This window comes from Austrofundulus limnaeus, unplaced genomic scaffold (genome assembly GCF_001266775.1).
Source record: "Austrofundulus limnaeus strain Quisiro unplaced genomic scaffold, Austrofundulus_limnaeus-1.0 Scaffold95, whole genome shotgun sequence".
Taxonomy (NCBI): Eukaryota; Metazoa; Chordata; class Actinopteri; order Cyprinodontiformes; family Rivulidae; genus Austrofundulus; species Austrofundulus limnaeus.
Window position 1 is genome coordinate 1,269,833 of NW_013952497.1, and position 22,729 is coordinate 1,292,561.

General features: G+C 37.1%; 1 protein-coding gene across 1 annotated transcript in view; it reads right to left on the reverse strand.

The window, feature by feature from the left end:
• Positions 1-22,729, reverse strand: part of si (sucrase-isomaltase) — a gene marked incomplete in the record, with an annotated part of 76,141 nt that overhangs the window by 34,337 nt on the left and 19,075 nt on the right. The window contains 10 exon segments of the mRNA XM_014012841.1: positions 2,193-2,378; positions 3,122-3,171; positions 3,427-3,515; positions 3,679-3,803; positions 7,019-7,075; positions 11,879-11,963; positions 12,692-12,846; positions 15,500-15,616; positions 16,461-16,632; positions 21,756-21,873. Of these exon segments, the coding sequence (XP_013868295.1) occupies positions 2,193-2,378; positions 3,122-3,171; positions 3,427-3,515; positions 3,679-3,803; positions 7,019-7,075; positions 11,879-11,963; positions 12,692-12,846; positions 15,500-15,616; positions 16,461-16,632; positions 21,756-21,873 (1,154 nt within the window).

Genomic DNA, 22,729 nt, shown 5'->3' on the forward strand with positions numbered 1-22,729 from the left:
CTCCTGCATTGTAAAATTCACCACTATTTGAGTACATATGTATCTAATGATTTTTGGCAGCTGTGAGCCATTTTCAAGGTCCAAACTGGGCTCACAAAGACTAATGGTCACGACAAGCCAGAGTTTAAGCTTAACAGCACATTTACCCTTCACCCCCATGAAATGATTACCACAGAGAGTCATTTGATAAATGCATGCTTGTGTGAGTGACCAGGGAGACCTTGAGGATCTATACAAGAGCATCTGCAGCCACATACACACAAGCATGAGCGCACACATGTGAATACACAAGRGCACAAAGGAAATCTCCATGGCACGACTTCACTGGGCCTCTTGTCACTATAAACTCTTGCCTTTTGCTCATAACCATGAAAGCCGACTGAAGAATCATTGTTCTTAGTCATTTGCTTTCACTCTTGCTATTCYTTTCCCACACACAGATGCTCACAGAAGCCCTTATGATGCCGAGCTAGTATAACATGCTGCCATTTCTTACAATTACAGGGCAACCTTGAAATGCGCAGCCCTGATTTCATTCCAGGTTTTATTGAAACAAATGGCTGAAGTGAGGCTACTTTAAAGCAGGGTTCCCACCAAACACATTTTGAGCAGCAAAAATGCACCCAARGCCTCAAGTTGGATGCACTGTAACACGTTCGGTGTTAACGCAGCAGCAGACTGGATGCGCAGAGGGAGGAGCGTCTTTTTTTTTCCGGTCCGTCTTTAATGACAGTTGAAATAAAGATAAAATAAAGAAAACGGTTTTGCTTTATTTACTACAGAGCAAGTGAAGGTTGAACACATCAGATAATTAATTCACCAGATAATTTAGAGGTGGTCTGTTTGGTTAGTTTCGCCACTCCAGGAGCTGCGAGATGACAAACTATTTTTGTCCCGAGCCTAYTTTAACAATGCAGTCAGTTTAGCGAGCTGCTGACCCACATCGGTGCTGATATCTCCAGCCAGAGCACCAACTGCAGATGGTCGATTTCAGCTAAAGAGCTCCGGTTTGTCTGTTCTGGGTTCAGGAAACCATCACGTGGAAAAATGATTCTCTCTGATTGGTCAAATTGTTTATATTTCTTCAAAATTATAAGCATAAACAAACTAATTACTTGCAGAGTTGGTGACAATACTTGTTTAAGGTATATCAGGGTATTCAACTTTGTAGCTATTTTATTATGACCCCCACACATGAAGGGGGGTCATATTGTTTTCACACTATTTATTTATTACCTCCGCCAAGGAGGTTATGTTTTCGATCGCATATGTCTGTCTGTCTGTGGACAAAATTACTCAACAACTTATGGATGGGTTTTCATTATTTTTTTACCACAGGTGGGGATTGGCCAAAGAAACATGCCTTCAAATTTTGGTGATGACCCAAAGCACCATCCGGATCTAGGAATGTTTTGAAGGATMCTTCACTATTGCAGGATAGGGGAAATTGGCCTTGGTGGAGATTTGTGTTCTCCAAGTGCCTCTAGTTTATATTTTTTTCCCAGTAATTTTTGGTCAACCTTATCATGGAAATGGCTGCATCAATTAAAATGAAATTTGGCAGAAATATACAGTATATGTGTCTGACCTACACTGTGCGAGCCAGTGGTTTTACGATAGACCCCATATTTGAGGAGGGGGCTCTGCCTGAAAAGGGGGTGTCTAGACATACAAAGGTGCTTATAACTCAAAATACTCAACATATGAGCTTCAGATTTTTTTGTTGTTGTTTAGTTATGATGGAAGGCTATCCATCAAGCCCAGCAATGAGTCGCCCACACCACTCCGGCCCCCTACACCTTGTGAAAAGGGGGTGTCTGGACATAGAAAATGCTTATTACTCAAGAAACTATTCAACATAGAAGCTTCAGATTTTATTAATTTTTTCTTTGCTTATTTAGCTCTTGATGAAGAGCTAGCCATCAGGTCTACAGATAAGTGCCCCCCCCCACCCCCAGCCAAAACAATAAATTTGTTCTGGTGAATTCTGAGTCCTGGTGCACATGTGCAGGGGTGATATATGCTACCGCTATGTGGTATCTAGTTTTCTCTGCATCTGTGTCTACTGTTTAAGAGATGGACTGCTGGCTTCCCTCCCAAGTAGATAAGCAAAACCCTTCAATTCATAAAGTTCCTTTGCTTAATTTGAAAAAGTGAGGGTTTCTTTTAAACATACAAGCATATCTATTTACCCCTTTGGCTCCATCATGACTTATGCTGGTGTCTGGAAGAGGGAGGGTTGAGTTTGAAGAACTTCCAATGTGAGTCACGGTGATGGATGTGGGAGGATCAGGCACTCCAAGGACTGTGATGTCCTCAAACATAATGTTGTTTGGGTCTTTGTAGTTAGCATTGGTCACCTGCAATGTCAGTAGCCCCTGCAAGAATAGTAAGCACACACAATTTGAGTTTAGATTTATTTAAGGCAGAGGCCTTCAACATTGGGGTTGCAACCAGTTTATTTGTTTATTTACTTTTTTTATTCAAAGCTTTAAACACACATTACTATAAACCCAATGTGTGACCAGTTGATAAACTGAGGCATAAAAAATGTATTTCAGTCAGAAATGCACACATCCAGTGAGAACACAAGCTGAATTCTGTTTCACTCACAGTCTATGAATTCTGCACACAACCAGTTTTTGCTTTATTAGTGCTGTAAATGTTGCAATATTTATACAACACTGCAGCTCCCAGTTATAGAAGTCAACTAGTGCCAGTATACACTATGTGGTKCTTTCTCTTCCAGACTAAAAAAAATAAAAATAAGACCCCTAAAGGCATAACTGCAAGCATTACTTCTGTCAGAGCTAATACAGGTTCTACCAGAGCAGTCTGCAAAAATCCAAACATTTCTGTCAGACAACTATTACAATAAATGTCTTATGTGCAGACACTCTAACATTATAATAAAGCTGTATACAAAACAGTCTTCTTGTTAAATGAGCATGTAAGGCAATCAACCAACAAAGCATTAGCCACTGAATCAACTTAGCTTYGCAACTGGACTGGGAATTCCAAGGCCTACAATAATGTTCAACTTTGAACTGAAACACTGATTAATATTTGGGTTTCATTTGAAAAGAAAAAGGTAGATGCATAGGAGAAGAACAAAACTTACTTTGTCAAAAGCGAAGTTGTAGTGGATGTACTTTTGATGTTTTACTGTATCTGTAAAACAAAAAGGTAGAAAAAGACCAAAGCATTAGATATGGTTAATTTAGTCATACCGCAGCATTACTGATGTTTGCTTGTAGATGTTGATTTGTGTTTACACTTCTATTGACTTGATACTCTTTGAGCTCAAACAAACAAGTGRTTCCATTATGTGATCAAAAAAAGAGCACCTGTAATCAATGGTAATAACTCATCACTGTATAAAAAATCATAAACACATTTGTCTAAATTGAGAAAAAGCAACCATACCTCGGGAATCTCCATCATCCCAGAATAGCTCCCCGGCTGCCTGGTTGTTGTCATCAAGAGCAATGATCAAACCCATGGGGTTAAGCCGACTAGACAAGCATAGACAGGTGCGTGGAATTACAATTCAGACAGTCAAGAGACTACAAATATATCTCAGCTAACAAATGCATTCAAATTAAATATGAGACACAACATGGTACATTTATGATTGCACACTTGTGCATGTGTGACAAAATGTCACAACAGCTGTACCTGTATGTAGTGGTGACCTCAGGTCTCTGTGTGGGGAGGATGCCCCCTCCTCTGATGTGTAAACCAAGCTTGTCAGCTGGCAGATACAGTTCAACATTCGTTTTGCGGTCTSCCAGCCGTTCCATCTAATTGATTAAATAAAATAATAAGTTTACTCAATAAAACTTCCTTCCTCATGGGCAAAACAATCACAGTGATAACCCTCAAGGMGAGGAGAGGAACCCCAGTTATCTACTGGGGTGAGCTTGAAAAAAAAGGCCTTGGGCTTGCATGAAATTGCAGCTTTTGTAGCAGTTTCATTTTTCCTGGAGCTGCTGTTGGAGCTGCTGTTACATCTGAAGGTAAGCATGATGTAACTGTTTTGCCATTGGTGTAAATAAAGCTTGATTTGTGAGGTTCTGCAAATGTACTGTGGTGTTTCCCAATCGGCTTCAGAGTAAAAGAAACAGACAATACCAAGATATATTAATTAAGATGTAGATTCTCAGTCAACCAGGTCATGGAGGAAGTAGTCATGTTATTTTTGCTGTATTCGATTTTTCACAATTACTTCTTAGTGTAAGATATTAAACACTAACTTATTTTAATGAATTGTAGCAAAGTGAATTTCTTTAATTGAAAATAATGTATCCTTATAAAATGTACCTTCCCTGATTTTTTGTCAAACAGCAAAACAAACAGTTTTTGCGTCTTCTATTTCCAACATTGCAAAACAGGACAGCAATGAGATTAACTCATTSAACTCAACTCATTGCACATCTTTGAAAAATGAAGATGACAAAGATATTTCTGCTTTCTTTGGATTATGCAGCATTAGTCCAGTGGCTGGGCTTTTACTAACATAACAAAACAAGGGTTTGATGATTAAGGCACCGTTCTATTTGGTGTATGAGTAGAAAAGTGCTTTTGAAGTGTATTATTAAAAAAATAATAATAAAATAAAAGTGTGAATGCTGGTGGATGAATAAAAAAATATACAGCACACTGCATAAACTAAATGGGTTATTTGAAAGTAGACCATTGACATAGAGGTTCTATAATATTGTAACACATTATCTTCTACAGTAGCTTATTTCTGTCTGAAAAAATCTGACTCAGTTCATGTTTTGTTTGCTAATCTCACCAAACATTTTTATAAAAAAAAATGAGGCAGCAGCTGTATTTACTTTTAGCAGAGCATCATTTGAATTCAAACTTTTTTGGTTTGTTATATTGTTGAAGGAAATTTACCTTTTACTACAAATTACTACAGTTGTACAATAGAAGATCAAGAAGTATGTAATATACATAAAAATAAACACATTAATTGTATTTTTTTTTTCTGAAATCAAATTCAGCTACATTTTGTTGAGTGTATCAMCAGATTTTAATATGTTGTATTACTGATTATCAAAGCTTCAGTGTGTCTCTTATGGTGGTAATGTTCATTGTGTTGCATATGTTTTATTGTTAACTACATTTTYACCATTTGCAACACTATTTTCACTTTTACACTTTTGTTCTATGATGTGAATGGTTCAGATTATAAGGCAAATATACAGTACAATATATCATCACTGTTTTGTGTAGTACATGGTGCAGTTTATTTTATATATATATATTTTTTTTTGCCATAGAGTATGATACTATTATGTTATTATGTTTATAGGGCATGTAGATACAGTTATTCCCATTTTTTATTTATAAAACTAAAATCCTTACTGCTACATTTCTCCACATTATCTGTTCACTACATCTTTGAAGAATTACTTTTGTGACAGAGAAAATAATGAGAATTTTAAAAAGGTTTTCATAAATATTTAGAGAATGAAAAAAGGGACAGAACGGCTTGAAGGATGCATTAAATGTGCTGTTCTATGTTGTAATTTAGTATTAGAATCATCTCTCTCTCTCTCTCTCTCTCTCTCTCTCTCTTTTTTTAAGTGTACACCGTTCATTTTTCAGAACATCCTGACATTGCAGTTAATTTCTGATCCCCTGAGGTCAGAATTCTAAGACCAGTCTGAAACAATTTAAAAGTCTCTTCTCATTCTACTCCCAGCTCGATCTGTTTCCACACCGTGTTGTTCTCTCTTGTGGTGCTTTAACTATTTTATTTATCCCATTTTCATCCATTTCCACTGAGGGCGTATATGTGTATGTTGCTGTAGAATATGGGCGTGTGTGTGGGCTGGGGTTAGTGGAGCGTCTATAAGCAATTTCAGATCCTATCTTCCCCTCATTGTCTGCCTTAAGGAGGTCTTTTTTAGGCTTGTCCTCTCTTCCTCTCCTTAGTCTCACTGTCCAATCTTCGGTTCTTCAAATCGCTCTAAAATATGTCCCCACCTCAGTGTTTTCTTCTCTTTCCATACTATGTACTGTTTGTCCTTCTTTTGCTTCATTTTTCTTCACCTCTTCCATCAGTTTTTTTTCTCAATCTTTTTTGTTTGTTCCCATAGTGTTTTCTTTTGCTGTAACTTGTTTTTTTTTTTCATGGTCATTTTCACAAATATAAACACTCCTTCATCCTTCCATCCTCCTACCCATATAATCACAGGGGACCAACCAGGACAAGTGGCCAGCAGCAAAGACACCCAATCTAATCGCTCATCTGATCAGTGGGCGCTTTTACATCACCACTGCGATGCCCAAATAAGGTCCCAGTGGAGTCCTGCACCTCTTTTATCTCTCTGTCATGGAGARAGTCACTCTTCTCCAGTCCTTGTCCCCTCTTTCACTCCCTCTTTGTCCTAACTCTCACTGCCTTATCACTCTGTTCTCTCAGTCTCAAACGAAGAACTCAAGGCTTTCATGTGACACGTGGTGTTTTGTATAATGCTGGTTTGGGACTAAACAGCATTGCAGTCATTCGCATCCGTGTTCARAATCAATTAGGCACACTGGTGTGATCTCATACATTTTAACACAATGTTGCCATGAGTCATTTTAAGCCTAAATGTGATCCCTTTTTTGCACAGCTGTAATGCTGTTTATTAGAGATTATTTTTCTTGTTTTGTTTGTTTTTCTCAGTGCTATTGAGTTTTATTTATTTATTTATTTATTTATTTATTTATTTATTTATTTATTTATTTATTTATTTATGTTCTGCCTCCAGACCAGTTAATTCTAGTGTGATATAGGGGGTTATGGCTATCTGGCAGCATATAAATGGTTTACACATAAACTAAAATATGTCAACAAGGGCCAAATGCCCACTTTGGCTGAGTGAGGCTGCCACTTTTATGCAAAATTATCACTCGATGTGACATGCTTAAAATATGTGCTTGGAATGACTCTAAGCTACTACCACACCACAGTGTCAAATTAAATTAATGGTGGATAAAAAAAATACATTCTTACTGTCTCATAGTTGTACCATACTGCATCTGGTATATAAGCCTGGATTTTGTCCACACCCTGTAAAAAAAAAAGAACAAATATTTTCATGGATGTACATAGGTGGCTTATCTGCTTGTTTTTGCTATCAAATGTAATGATCTGAGTAAAAGACATCCAAAGCTGTCATTTTCTCATTTGTTTTAAACAATAGCTGTATTTGATTTATGCTTGAAATACATGCTCACTGTACCACTTCAGGCACTTTAATCTTCCAAGGCTAAACATGAGCAGACAAGCTATGATACACAAATAAAGAAAGAACAGATGGTTTCTTCAGCTATAAATTACCACAGGCCATTTGGTAAAGAAGAAGATAAAATGTTCACATCTCAGAAAGCTATTCTATAACTGCCCATCATCTAATAACAAAAGTTTTCAACAAAGCCCTTGTCACATTTCATCTGCAGTGCAATGACGCAATGGATGACAGCAAATACAGCACCAAGAGACGACTGATAGGTGACAGCCTCTGATGGCTTAAGGTGTTGGACAGACAGGGGCAATCAATAGACACGCACCCAAGCCTTTGATAGCATTGTCACTTCCCTGTGCTCTCTGATAGTGCAGAACAGAAAGAAGGAGAAACAGATAAACACAGAGGGCACAGACAAAAAAAAAAGAGCAGAAAACTACTTGTTTTGTAAAAAGTAAAGAAAAATAGAAAAGATGAAATACTTTGTGTCAAATGAGTTGGCCAAAGCTGCCTGCCAAAGGCAGTGATGTTACCAGCCATCTTTTGTATGTGTCTCTGACACTCTCCAGTTGTACTCTCTATGTCAAAGCCCTTCAAGGCCTGGTTTTGTAGTATAAGGGTGAAAGGATAAAAGCAAAAAAAAAAAAAAGCAAAAAAATAAAAGAAAATTCAATTTTGGATGTAATCAAAAATAATTGTATTTCATTTTGTAAAATAACATGCTATTACCCACTATATTTCACATTGCTGCAACACCACAATAACCCCCCCCCCAAAAAAAAATGTTTTCTGTTTTTCAAATACATAGACATACATAAATAATATAATTATGAGGGGTCACACTTAGAGAGTTTGTCATATATTACATGAAATAATTATTGCATGACTGATGGAGTGACAGGTTGAGGAAATATTTTTCCTCTATACCTTGTATTTTGTGTCTAATCTAGCCAGTGCCTATCATRCATGCCACTGACTGATGTTAAGGGTCTGCAGGACGTAGCAAGGCTGCTAACTTTAATTGAAGGAGACATGGCATAAGGTCTTTATCCTCATTTTAGGGCTCTGAAGATGAGTTAGCCATAAGGTAAGATTTGATCAGGTGGGCCAAAGATTCACTCTGGCAGAATGATCAGATAGTAGCTGCGGTAGGCGACAGGGGCAGAMTGAAAGTGTGTGAGAGAGTTAAAGAGATTTGATGCAATGGAATGTGATCACAAGGGTAAGTTAGGAGCAGCTGATTAAGATAATTCAGACGGGAGCCAACGTTTGATGAAAGGTTGAGTTAAAAAGAAGCAGGAGTTATCGGCATGAGGACAGAATGAAAGTATGATTGAAGACCAGAGAGGACAGCGGAGAGAGGGAGCACAAGAGATCCCCTTGGTTTATCACAGAGATCAAGGTTAAGGTATCGACTGATCTGAATGATACAGAAAGAGCAACATTAGAGAAATGCAGAGACAGAAAGTGGGACACATAAAGTGAGAGAGAGGGAAGTAAAGAAAAAAAGCCTGATATACCTGTTACAAAATGTAGATACTCTGGTCTAGTCCTGAAATTCACTGCTACACAACTTCTCTTTAAAGTGAACACTTAGAACTAGAGGTGGAAAAAGTAGTAAGGTACTCAAGTAAAAGTATGGTATTCTGTTGAATCTCTGTCTGTGTACGGATGTTTTTGTGAGATCCCCCCCCACCCAAAAAAAAACAACAAAAAAAAAAACTGACTGAAACCGCCACTTCGCCAAAACAAAAGAAAAAAAAAAAGAAAAAAACATGTCTGTGCGTCACCTGCAGCTGAACCACGGAGTGCAGTAACATCTCCACCATTAAAACCTGTTGCAGGTCCATTTTGAGCTCAGACGCTGTTTGTTTATGTTCACGATGAAAGTATAACTTTTATTTATTTATTTATTTATTTATTTATGTATTTATTTATTTGTTTATTTATTTTAGGGAAAGTTAGCAACTGCGTATGCCAGTGCTTTTATTCTGAGTAAAAGTCTGGTGCATGTAAACAATACATTCTGATTATTTAATCTGAATACATTTCAATCTGATCAAAGAATTGTGTGCATGTAAAAATAGCTACTGAGCCAAATGTAATTCTATAAGCATATTCACAATCCAATGACAAACTGTTGAAAATTTGCTTTTGGTGGTAATATATGACCTTTATTTGTGCACTAAAATTCTGTATACTTAGCACAAAATGTAATGAAATGGTCTTTGGTAGATCATTTCTTTGTAGGACTGCTTCTTGGCAACAAATCTTACAGTCAGAAAGCCTGTTAATGTTCCCTTTAAATGGTGCCACATTTGAAAGGAACATGCATTTGTGAGATGAGCAGTGGAGCTAAGAATATGGGTTGTGCTATGAAAAAAATGCCAAATCTTCTCTGCCAAACAGCTTATTTTGTTGTTGCTATGGACTGCTGTTTTTGATCTTCTGGTACCTCCAGGTGCTGTAAATCAAATGCCCTGTATATAAGGGTGTATTCATACCAGCCCAGTTTAGTCCACTTTAATTGAACTCTAGTTCATTTGCCTATAATTCTGGTTCATTTGGGGAGGTGTGAAAGTGCAATCAAACTCTGATGTGGATTAAAAAAATCAAACGTCCGCCCTGAAACCTAGGTCTCAGTTTGGTTGAATTTTGGTGTGGTTTGAAAGCATGTGTGAACACCAAGCGGACCGGAGACCYCTCCAAAAGCAGGAAGCGGACTGTGCAGGGAATTCTGAGTAATAACAGTAATAAAGTTACTCATAACTTGTAAATACCTCGGTCGATGTATGTATTTTGCGAATATCACTGCTGTGAAGCTGTAAAGGATGTGCTCCTATTAAGTGAACGCTGCCGCATTGTGTGGAAAACAATATTCTCCATGGTTTTGCCTCATCCTCCACTGCTGAGTCTATTGCTGAAGAATATTTGTTTGACACATTTGCCAAAAACAAAACAAAGAAAATAATAATCTGACAACCAATAAAATCTGACGTCACTCAATATTTATTTACATTTTATGAAGAAGTAAGTTGCGCTTCATATCTTCTTCAAAGGTTTTCGTGARGATTCTTTCAGTGGTTTGTGTAGCAGCGCCCCCACAGGCAAGGGGGGAATGGGTTCAAAAAAAAATAAATAAATAAGTAAGTAGGTCCTCTGGATGGGTTKTTTTTTAGTGAAATGTTTTGTCTCTCCTACAAGAGACTTCTTCAATCTGATGAGTTTCAGGTGAACTCAGCCTTATAAGCACTGTCTCCACATGGACAAATAGGATAGTCATATGCAAAAGAGGGCCATCGCCTACAGTAACAATAGGCTTGATTAGCCCATTGAACCCATCCAGAGGACCTACTTCTTTTTTTCTTTTTGATTTTTTCTACCTGGATTACTGAGATGCATCAGACGAGGGAGTGGGTTGTTTACGGGGGTTTAGTTTGTTTGACAAAGAGCAGTGTGAATGCAATTTTGGTCCCCAATCAAACGAGGGCAACACTTCAAATTGTTGATCCATTTTTTGAATAAGTATAGTTAATGTACTGGAAATTCATTTAATGAATGTAACCCCATCATCACAAGAAAAGTCATTAATACCCTACTTGGAAATGAACTTTTATTACAGAGATATCTCTGTATTCAARTTTCAGAGCACAATGATGGGAGTGTTTATTAGTTACAAAAAAGAAAATGAGTCTTTGGTCATATTTGTTATGAGACTTTTGCATACCTAGTGCCAATGGGTTTCTTTTGTATCACCTGCTTCCATTCTTTTCTTTCTTTTTTAGCCACACAGTTACAGCTGAACTGTGCCGTTGGCTGCGAAAGGATCCCGAGAAGGTGCATTTATCTTCATTCACAAATCATGTTTGCTCAAAATAACATCCCACCTTGTCGCCCCTGTGGCTGTCCTTTCTCACTGAATTTGGTTTTGTTCAAACTCTGAAATACTGCAAGTGTAAACCTTCCCTACTTTTCCTTTTATTTTTTTACTGAAAACTTTTCCCCAATCACACTGATTAAAGTTATTTCATCCTTGTCTCCACAATGAATCCAATTCCACTTTTTTTGTAATTCTCAAGAGTGGATGCTAAATTGCTTATTATTTCAGCCCCTTTGACATAACTGCAATCACTGCACACACYATACATATATAAGTACTGTCGGTCTCACAAAAAGTTACATATTCACATATGCAAACAGACACTCGAACAAACATGCACTGACACACACATACACACTTCCATCTACACTTCTAATCTGCTAGTAATGAGGTCAGTGCTCTCATTAGAGCTGAGAGAAAAGAGGGAGGATTTGAAAGAGAGAAGAAGGAAGGATGAGAGAAGGGGAGGGCAACAAAGAAAATCCCATGTCATGTTTTCCCACTGGAGGTCATGGTATTTGTGTGTATGATTAGCTGATCATCTCATCTGCAAGACGCAATCCTTATTGTGCAGTAACCACATTTTTCATGTACTTTGTGGAATGACTTCAGTATCTATATGATGCAAAATCTGTAATATTTAATTGCACTTTTGTAAGTGGGCTTATAAATTGCAATCTGCCTATCCTGAAATGRGATCTTTCTTTCTTTTCTATTATTATTATGATTAGTTTCAGAGTTAGCTGACCGGATCAAGCACTGGTGTGATGAGTAGGTGTTTTCCCCAGAGAAACTGTCGATCCACATTCCAGGTGGCACTATCAGAGTAGAACCTTTAAAACATAAGAAAACAAAACAAACAAACAAACAAACAATAAATGAAAAAAACAAATTATATATATTCATGAACACTTTCCTAACCATATCTCAAATTCCATTAACTAAAGACTTTGTGATATTCCTTCAGATGTTGCAGCATGCTTCTTGCACACGTTCATGGTGACGGAACAAAGCGACTTACTGATTTTAGAGATCCAAGTGAAAACCTTGGGAACAATGCTAGGTTCTATATATGTCTTTGGTGATTTGAACGGTATATACATTTTATCAGCCATACAGTTATTTAACTGACAAACCTTCAGGGGTGCAAAAACTCCAGAAATAAGTTTATATGGATTGAGTGTTTACTGTAGCCTAAACTTATTTGGTGTAATGGAAAAATAGTGACGAGTTGGCAAATATTTAAGGAAAATGACAATTTTGCTAGAAAATAAAGAATTTAGAAATTACTGTTGCTGAGCAGATATGAACTAAACCATATTTAGTGACTCAAGTGGACAAGTTACTGCACTTGAAATCAATATGGCTTCAGTTTTCTATAAAATATATTTTTATGAGAAAAGTATATTTGTACACATACCCTACTTTTAAAACAGTGTTTACAGTAAATACTGGGCACATTGTATATGTTTTTTTTTTTTTTATTGAGTAAAGGAAATGACACACTCCCCTGTGTGAGTTAGCACTGTGAGGATTTAATTCAACATAATAAATGACTTACTCATGCAAGACAGGCCGTACAACTGTCTCTCCGGTGGTGTGGGCTTTGTAGAAGAGTGTGTAGAGGTACGGCAGGAGAGTGTAACGTATCCTCAGGTAATGTTTGGAGGTCTGCACCAGCATTGAGTCAGCACCATATGCAGCTGGATCTTGAGGCTGGAGAGAAAAAAAAAGTAAAAAAAAAAAGATTAAAGGGCTAGGGTTGATGAATAGGAGAAGATGACAAAAATAAAACACAGATTTGTCTTTAATCTACTGGGGAACAAATGAAAAATAGATGTAAGCACAGAGGAAACAACTTGTTTGAATAAGGTAAGGTGAAGCTTGGATGGGGTCATGAGGTAAAGTGAGGGGCAAGGAGCCTAAAGCAGGGGTGGAAAAAATCTTAACAAATCATAGATGTGTTTAGGATAACTAAGTGGACGATTAATCCATAAGAATAATATAGACATAAACATTACAAACGAATAATCTTAAAACAGATTTAGCAAAGAAAGAAATAAAAAAAACTGAGTTATGATTTAACTTCTATTATACAGGCAACTGAGAGGGTGATTAGCTGCTAAAAGGCTGACTTTGCTCAACTCATTTATGCCCCCAGAACCTCCATGCATCTGATGAGAACTTGTGTATGAGTGTGTGTGTGTGTGCGTGTGTGTGTTTGGTTTGGTTTGGGCTGTGTGGGCACTTGATGAGTGAGATGATTAGGGCAAAGCAAAGGTCACACATTAGCTGTCTTGTTTAGTGGAAATTGTATATTAAATTCAGGATCATTTAGTGCCTGTCCTCCAGCAAATACATACCCTACCTTCCATCGCAAACACATGCTTGCATACCCCCCCCCCCACACACACACACACACACACACACACACACACACAAACCTTCCCCAACCCAACCTCCCTATCTCAACTCTACTATTCTCTGCAACAATGATGAGCATGGAAATGTCACTTGAAGGCTTTGATTGTAGCATCCGTTTCACAATGTTTGGTGCTTCAAAATGACTTTTCTCTCGAGTTATTTGTGTCAACTACTAAATAGTTCAGCTGCAACAGAAACACTGGTTGAAGCTCAGCAGGCACTCCTCCTGAGTCTCTCAGTGACATACAGCTGCCGATTTGACAAGTGACATTTGTATTGAGCTTGTTAACAATAAATACATATCACAAGTTGGTTATGTGTCACAATGTACCAATTCATTATGCAGATATAAAACTGAGGTGTGTGTGACTGTGCATGACTTGTGACTTTAATCCACTGGATTCTAGGATACTGTGAAAGGAGGGGCAGCAGCGCTATAGTTGCTGGGAGCATAGAACTTTCAAGGATGTGTATTTCCTCCCATTCTCTCATCTGGTAAAGAGGGGAGAATATCAGCATGTGTTGCTTTGCCAACAAAAAAACAAAACAAAACAAAACAAAAAAAAAAAGGAAAGAGCATTCTTCGCTAGTAGTTTGATCAGAGAGTGCAGTAACATCTCCATCATTATTAAAACCTGGTGCAGGTCCATTATGGGTGCTCGAAAACCATTTAATCACAGAAGAAGAACTTCTTCTGTATTTTTTTTTAGGAAAAGTTTACAACTCTGCATATGCCAGTACTATTACTCCTAATAAAAGCCTGGTGCATGAAAKTGCTTGTCATGATCAAATTAATACATTTTGTGACCCACATAAATTACACATTTGGATTGTTTGATCCAAATATGTTTTATTTCTAATCAAAGTATTTTTTGCGCATTTAAGCATAGCTAATGARAGACAAACATTAGAACGTATTGAACCTGGACACCCATTACTGCAGACAAAGACTCTATCCATCAATACATCTCTTACTCCACGCTGCATCCCTTGTGAGCGACACACCCAGATACTTCCCCTCCGCTTCTTGAGACAAAGATTAAACCCAGTTCAGCGGGAAAAAAAACATATTGTATACAAGTGAACACATACATATGTATAACGCAAATATTCTATAGACCATTGAGCTACTATTCACATTCAAACCATACATACTGATTCCAATTTGCTTATTTTATTTCAGTTTTAAGCATTAAATAGCAGCACACCATACAATCACTGCATGCATTCTGTACATCTAGCAGTGCAGTGAAACTATCATCAAGTTATATCTTGTATTATTAAGAATCACGTCCTATTTTTTATTAATATTCATGTAAATGTAAAACCAAAATAATAATAATAAAAAAATGCCTCACAGAACTGATTCATTGCTATCAAACACATCCTGTCAGTTTCACAGCTGTGGCTGAGGCAGTACAGGTAGAGAGCTAATCCAACCCAGTCCATCTGTTGCCTGTGGGGGCCAGCTCAGCTGAAACTTGAAATGTTTTTTTTTTTTCAACATGCTGGTTGTGCGTTCAACATATGGCACATCACATTATGCTAATATGATATATTATTGTGTTATGGGCATATTTTACTTATAATCTTTAAACATTGCTTTGCTGTTACATTTTATTTCAGTTTCAGATATAATTCAGCGCCCAGAGCAGCTAGGATTTTCAGCAGCTCACGATCATAGTTTTAAATCCAAAACCACAGGTCCCACTGCTCTCATTACAGTATATAAAGCAATTGTACCAGTGTTGACATGATGATAAACTCTATGGATAAAAAAAGTAGTTTATATTTTTAACCGCTTTGAGTTTATCGCACCTCCACAGAGTTATGAAATAAGGGGTATACCCTGCAGCACTTCAGCCCAAACAGGGGCTCTGCCATCCATAAATCTAAAACAGACATTCTAATATAAGAACCAAGGGACAAAATGCCTTTACAGTACCTTGTAGCCCTGAGCGTTGTGGTTTCGGCTGAAGGGATAGAAGGCGCCCACCTGCATCCAGCGACGGCACAGCTCTTCACTTGAGTCGTCAAAGAAGCCACAGATGTCAGCTCCGATCTGAAACACATAAGAGGATGACAGGCTGACATTTTGCAAGATTCTGCCGTATACGTCTGCCGATCTCCTTAAAATTGTTGTTGCACTGAAAACATTGAGACGGGAATGTCATTTGATGAACTCAAAGTAAGAAACTGAATGCACTGGATTCCCAGTTTGAGGCATTAAAATGWAATATCTCCAGGTTATAAATGTCAGCCCAAGTTTCTTTGATGAGAAAATAACTGGGTCTGAACTTAGGAGATCTCTTGGTGTATTAGGAAATGACACACATAGGATGATTGGTCACGAATCCCTTTTAAAAACGATTCACTGCACTTTACTAACAGAAAGTGGATGAGAGCAATATTAATTATTTACATTAATTTCACAATAGAGTTCATGACTGCTTTCTGTTATCTACAAGTGGACACGTTTAACAGCAGCCTCTGAATCCATATAAATCAAATTTATTTTCTTCCTTTTCTGTTTGTGTTTGTGTGTGAGTGTGTGTGTGATACTGAGGAGCCTAAAGTCTGCTTGACAGAGTCCTACCAGGAGTAGTTGGCATCTGTAAGACCCCCCTGGTGTGCACAGCTGGATGAGTGTGTGTGCGGTTTGTGTGTGCAGCTGACTTCCTGTTGTTTTCTTACTGCTGTTTGCACTTGGTGCAGTGAAGGAAAACACACACACATGGGTGGTAACTGGCAGTGAATTTAGTTCCGAATGTGACGGCATTCTTATAAAGTAGTGTTTTTCCAGGCATTTTAATGAATCTTATCCTGACACCTTTCTTGCCTGCCTCTCTCTCAAAATGCATCAGTCAGAATACAAATATATCTCTTTCTGTCAGTTTATTACTTACATAAGGGATTCCAAACAGACCAAATTCTAGCATGCCAGGTATAGCCCATTTAATGTCATTCCAGTTGGCAGCATTGTCCCCCAACCAATGTCCTGAATATTTTCCCACACCTGGAAAGGATGAGCGGGTCAGCATCAGGGTACGATTTGACCCAAACACACGCTGCAGGGCTCTGTGTAATGGAGAGGAGGCAGCAGAGAGCAATGGGAGTGGGAGGGGTCATAAAAAGAGGACACAGGGACAAGAAAAAGAAAAGAAAAGAAAAGAAAAGAAAAGAAAAGAAAAGAAAAAAGAAAAAAGAAAAGAAAAGAAAAAAAGAAAAAAAACTATTAAGCACATATATACAGTACAATACAAAAAAATATTTCACACTCTGGCAAGTTTTCTTTTTCCTTTTCTCTCTGTATGGAATTGTTTAGCTTAGGGAAAATCAAAACCTTATTGATCACAATGACATTATGGAGTCTTGCTGCTGTTTACAAAATGTAGCTTCAGTCAATAATACATTGTAATTAGAGGATGAAGGAAGAACAAATATGAATAAGAGAGAGGAAAAGAAGGCAATGGAATATGTGCATTAATAAAACAAAAACAATATTTGAATGTAATTCATGTGTGAAGAAATAACAACAGCAAGGTATTGTGTGTATAGGTAATTGTGAATTTCATTTTTTTTAAATTTAGCATTTCCTAAAATGCAAAAAATCAGTAAATACTTTGAAATTTTAATATGTACTATATAATGTAGCAATTATTAATCACACCTTTGTCCATTAGGAGAGTTGCAAATTTTATTGTAAAATGTAATAAAAATTTGTGRAAAACATATATAAAGTACAATTTTGAGTAAAGAGAGAACAATTTCCATTATAAAGCAGGATACTAGTTTGCTCTGTTTGGATTGACAAAAACTATGAAAATGTTGTTTACAATATACAGTTTATTGTCTCAGAAATGGAAACAGTTGTTCCAAAGTTGCTGTGATGCTATTGCGAGTTGTTCCAGGACAAACAGGGTGGTAGATGGGTTTTCAAGAAATACATCAATCTTTGATTAGGTGCTCCAGCTTCTGGACAGATTGCATTACTTCACTCTATGGGGTAACCGGAAAAAAAAATGTTGGCGGCAAAAGTGAAAGCTTTCCCTGGTAAAAAGTCAGAAAACAAACTGACAAGTTATAAAGCTGTCCAGAATCCAAAACAGTATTGAATCTTTGTCATGCTGGCACAACACACCAACCAGCCACAACATAAAAACCACTCATCTAATATAATAAATATAGTGCTTGTCCGACCGGAAGATCTCTGACTCATCAGCCAATAGAGTCTGGGAGTATTCTCTGGTGTCTGAAAGTGGAACTTTGATAGCTTTTATTCTGTGCCACATATGCATGTGGTGCTGCTGGGGATGAAGCCTGTTCTGATGCATTCAGAGGACTCTCAATCAAACTGAGATACTGTATGTGGAGTTCTGAAGCTTGGCAACCTATGCTCTTTATTGTGGTTTTTAAGCTGTTTTGCAGCATTTTTTTTTCTTTTTTTCAGGGTGTTCTGAAAAGTTGTCTTGCAGATGAAGGTAAATGTCATTAAGAGTSTCTTTGCAAAATGTGGTGTGCCTAATCTAAAACATCAACAGACATGTGAGAAAATGTCCAGTTTTCAAACATACCCACTAATAAAAACACAGCTTTTGCATTATGAAATTTTGGAAACTAAACAAAGAAGGGTGTGTAAAAAGTTCCAAAAGCCTGCAGCAGCTATTCACAATCTGTTGRTAACAGTCTGAGCTAAATCAGATACTGGCTTTTATTATTTTATATTCACATTTTACTATTTGTTTCAAGCATTTTCAGTCAATTACCCCGGCATAAGAAAGCAATATACAGTATAAACAACCACAAGTGACCAAATAAACATCACACGGACAGATGAGTTTATATTTTAAGRATCCCTTCATTTATAAAGATGCTTTTAAGATTATGGTTTGTTGACAGACCATGCTCATGGCATAGGTAAATAAATAGCAAGATAGGAAGAAAAATGTACATAGCAAATTTCATCRACAGATCTCATTTTGCTTTGTGACTGATGTAAATTTAAATGCAACTTGCAGGCTGCTGTAAAGCCTACATAATGTTGATGGATTATATTTACACTTTTTTTCTGTGTATCCCTTTGCAAACAAAGCACAGCACCACAGATGTTTGGATTCTACTGTAATGGCAGCTTTGGGGTTCATGTTTAAAGTTAATGCATTACTATTAGTGAGTAAGACTTACTAGRGTAAAAGTCTTCTACTTTTTTGTTTAATCTCTCATTGATAGAAAAGTTAAAACATGTCAATGCATTTACTTCTTTATATTTGTAATCATATAGCATCTTTACTAGTGCATATACATTCACCCATTTGCCCCTTATGTAAATTAAATTGAATAAGAGTTTTCATTTAGTACCAACTAAGCACAGTTTGCTATTATACTGCACGTCATGGGTTCATCTTCATATATATATATATATATATATAAAGACAGAGAAAGAGAGAAGATAGTGTAATGAAATGTAGCTGCATGCAGTTAAACATTGGGTGATATTTGTCAAAAAATATTCATGAGCTTGAGTGCTCCAAAGTTGTCTTATCAGAATATTTCAATGTAATGACATAGTAGATTTTGCTCATTTACACTGTCAGTGGTTGCATGTTAAAGGGTATAGGCGCTGGTACATTTCATGATATGCTTTGGTGAATCTCCTTAGCTGTTTTCACATTGTTCTGTTTTATAGCACTCATTTTAATGTATCTGCAAAGAGCTGCAAAGGCATGCCAAAACAATGAAATATACATTTTCTTAAACAAGTATTCATACTCCATGTAATTTTCCATATTTTGTCATATTACAACTAAACTTCAAAATATTTTATTGGGATCCTTCGTAACAGACCGACACAAGTGACATAATGGTGGAGTGGGAGAATGTTATTTTTTTGTAACAAATAAACAGTATCACTCCACCCCCTGTTAACAATAGGTATTAATTAGGTGTCAATGGTAGCCATGTGATGTGAGTATCAGTCACATGGAGGCAGTGCTTAAAAGCCTGAATTTTGCCTGAAACTCTCAGACTGAAGAAGTCTCTTGGAGAAGAGACGAAACGTTTCGTTAGAGAAGAACCCGTCCAGAAGACCTATACAATTTTTTTTCTTTTTGATTTTTTACCTGGATTACTGAGATGCATCAGGACGTTGTCCATTATGTTTTTTGTAAAGCAGCTTAAGCCAAGTCAGACTCCATAAATAACTTCTGTAAACAGAAGTTMTCAAGTCTTGCCACAGATTCTCAGTTGAATTGAGGCCTGAACTTCGACTGGACCATTTGAGCACATGAAAATGTTTTGATCTAAACAACTTTGTTGTAGTTCTGGTTATAAGTTTAGGGCTGTTGTCCAGCTGGAGGGTGAACCTCCACCCCACTCTCAAGTCATTGTGGCCTCTGTCAGGTTTTCTTTCAGGATTTCTCTTTGTTTAGCTTTATCCAGTTTCCCATTAACCTTGATCAACTTCCTTGTCCCGGCTGAGGAAAATCTTCCCACAGCATGATGCTGCTACTCTCCTGTTTCACTGTAGAGATGGTATTTTATAGCAACATGCACTGCTAGTTTTCTGCCACACACAGCCCTTTGCATTTTGGTTAAAATGTTCAMTTTTGGTCTGATCTGAGCAGAGCTTCTTCTGTGTTTGRCAATTCCCCTTCATGGCTTGTGMCAKGTTGCGGACAGAACTTCTTGTGGTYTTCCTTTTGTCATTCTTCCATAAAAGCCAGTTTTGTGAAGTGTATAACTAAATGCTGTTCTCTCTACAGATTGTACAACCAGAGCAGCTCTTCCAGAGTCACCTTGGGCTTTTTGGCTGCTTCTCAGAATAGCACTCATCTTGCCGAGCCTGTAGGTTTAGGTGGAGGGCAAAGTGTTGTTTTGCAATTATATCATATCTGACCTGTGCTWGCAAAATGAGTCAACACAAACACAGGCCGCAGTGCAAAAAAAAAGGTAATTTTTTTTTTGTAATAATCGAGATGTGTAAAAAAACAAGTTCATAAAGATACCATCTTACAACACTTTAACTAAAATAGAATACAATCTTACTAACAAGCATGTTTAAATAAATAATTTACTTAATATTTATCCTGTTAATTATTTTTTAATAAACTCGGAACAATGTTTTATAACCTAATGCAACTTCAAACTTCTGAACAACTGTTTCCTCTTGGTCTTCCTGATTCTGATTGCTCACTAATGTTTTGTAACACATCTCTAAAACACCAACAGAGCAACTATATTTATCCTGAGATTAAAGTAGACACAGATGCATGTTGTTTACCAACAAGATGACTTCTGAAGGCTATTGTGTGCATTATATTTTAGTTGAGAGTATTAGATAAAAAGAGCTGAATACAAAACTGCTAGTGTTTATTAAAAAAATAAAATAAAACCATGCATCGTTTTTGTTTCCAATTCTCAATTTCTTGKTTCTTTGTGTTGGTGTATCACATACACTCCCAGTGAAATACCATCTTTATAACATGACAAAAAGAGTAAAGGTTCAATGGAAATGAACCCTTTTATTTAGGCCCTGTATCTCATTTCACTTTGTGGGCTATTCTAGCACAAATGACAATATCCACACAAACAGGCTTGGCAATTGTCAGCATGATGCATAGGGGATAACATATGATCATATGAACTGAGGGGATTATTGAGCATTAAAGGCCAAATACTTGTCATCAAGCCTGCATGTGTGGTGTCATTTAGCAGATATCCATGATCCATATGAATTCCCATGCTTTAGTGATTATGCCCTACAGTCACAGTGAAGCCTACTTTGTAGGTTTGTGAACATAATGGGCCATTAAACAGTTCCAGTGCCAGACCCAGATGAGAAATTCAAGCACCCCGGGAGCCGGGCTCATTAAAACATATTTCTGCACATGGTATTCAACTTACTATTTGTCTGCAAAAGTCACAGGCTAAGAATTGGAATGGGGTATAAGTCAATGCTGTGCAATGAACTGACAAAACTTTTGCATGCCAGCTCTGTCACTTTTTTTTCAGAGTCACTGCTCAATAACCTCTAATTCCYAAGTTGATGTTGAATTTTGTGCATGCGTGACACAGTTTTCACATTGCACAGTGCATTTAGAGTTGGCCAATGTGTCACTGCTTTGTGAGGGGGTGGCAGTGAGTTGGCTACCATATAACAAGCTGGCCAAACTACTTCTGTCACTGATTATGGATGCACTCACTTTTCTGTAGCTAGCACCATAGAGTAGCCATATAGGCTGTGGACATCATAGTGGTTTCCCCAGGCTTGCTTGGCATCCATACAAAGGGTCTTACTGTACATCACCTCATCCAGAATCTCTGAGGAGAAGAAAAGGGATAAAGAAAGTGAGGAGATGGACCAAAGGTAGCTGAAAACACAGAGTGGAGTAAAGGATGTGGAGCAATAAGGGGGAAAGGAGCAGAGAGGGACAGAGAGAATTTCAAAAACCTTGGTATACACTGCAAAAGAAAATTGTAAAAGTGAGAAAATCAGAGAAGGAACAGAAGAAGAGGGAGTAGATGATTTAGGAGGAGAGCAATCAAAGTGTGCCTTCTCCAGTTCTGATCATACTCTCTTGGAAATTGTTAGAATAAAAGACATGGTTCAAGAGTACTTTTTTAAAAAAAATTTTAGTAGGAATCAACATTTTTTATTGAGCTTTATTAAAGTTCATGAGTTAGTAAACTTTATATTACTCACCCATATTATCCCAAACAGTTTGCATACTGTAGCATCTTATGTTATTTTGTAAGGTTAAACAAGTGTTTTCAGATTAAAAATATAGAAAAATATCATGTGCAATGGTGTACTGTGGAAAACTGATACACGATTACTATACTGTAATATAATGGCTTTCTGAACAAATTTAGTTTGAGGAAAAACATAGAATTTTATCTCCGGACTGAAAAGCCAATGGCCAGTCTGAAAGCAAAATGCCTAACAAGTGATAAAATTGACAACAAAATCAATATTTAAATAATAAAAAAGAAACTGAAATTGAACCTGCTTGGACTATCCATTAGTTCACCAACCCATTCACAATTAAATTATTTTTCCCTAAATTGAAGCTATACATCAGGTAAGATACAAAACTTTCATAACCTTTTCAAAGAACTTCAAATGTTTTGTGAAACTAAAACTTTCCATGAAAAAAAAATACTGTATATACATATA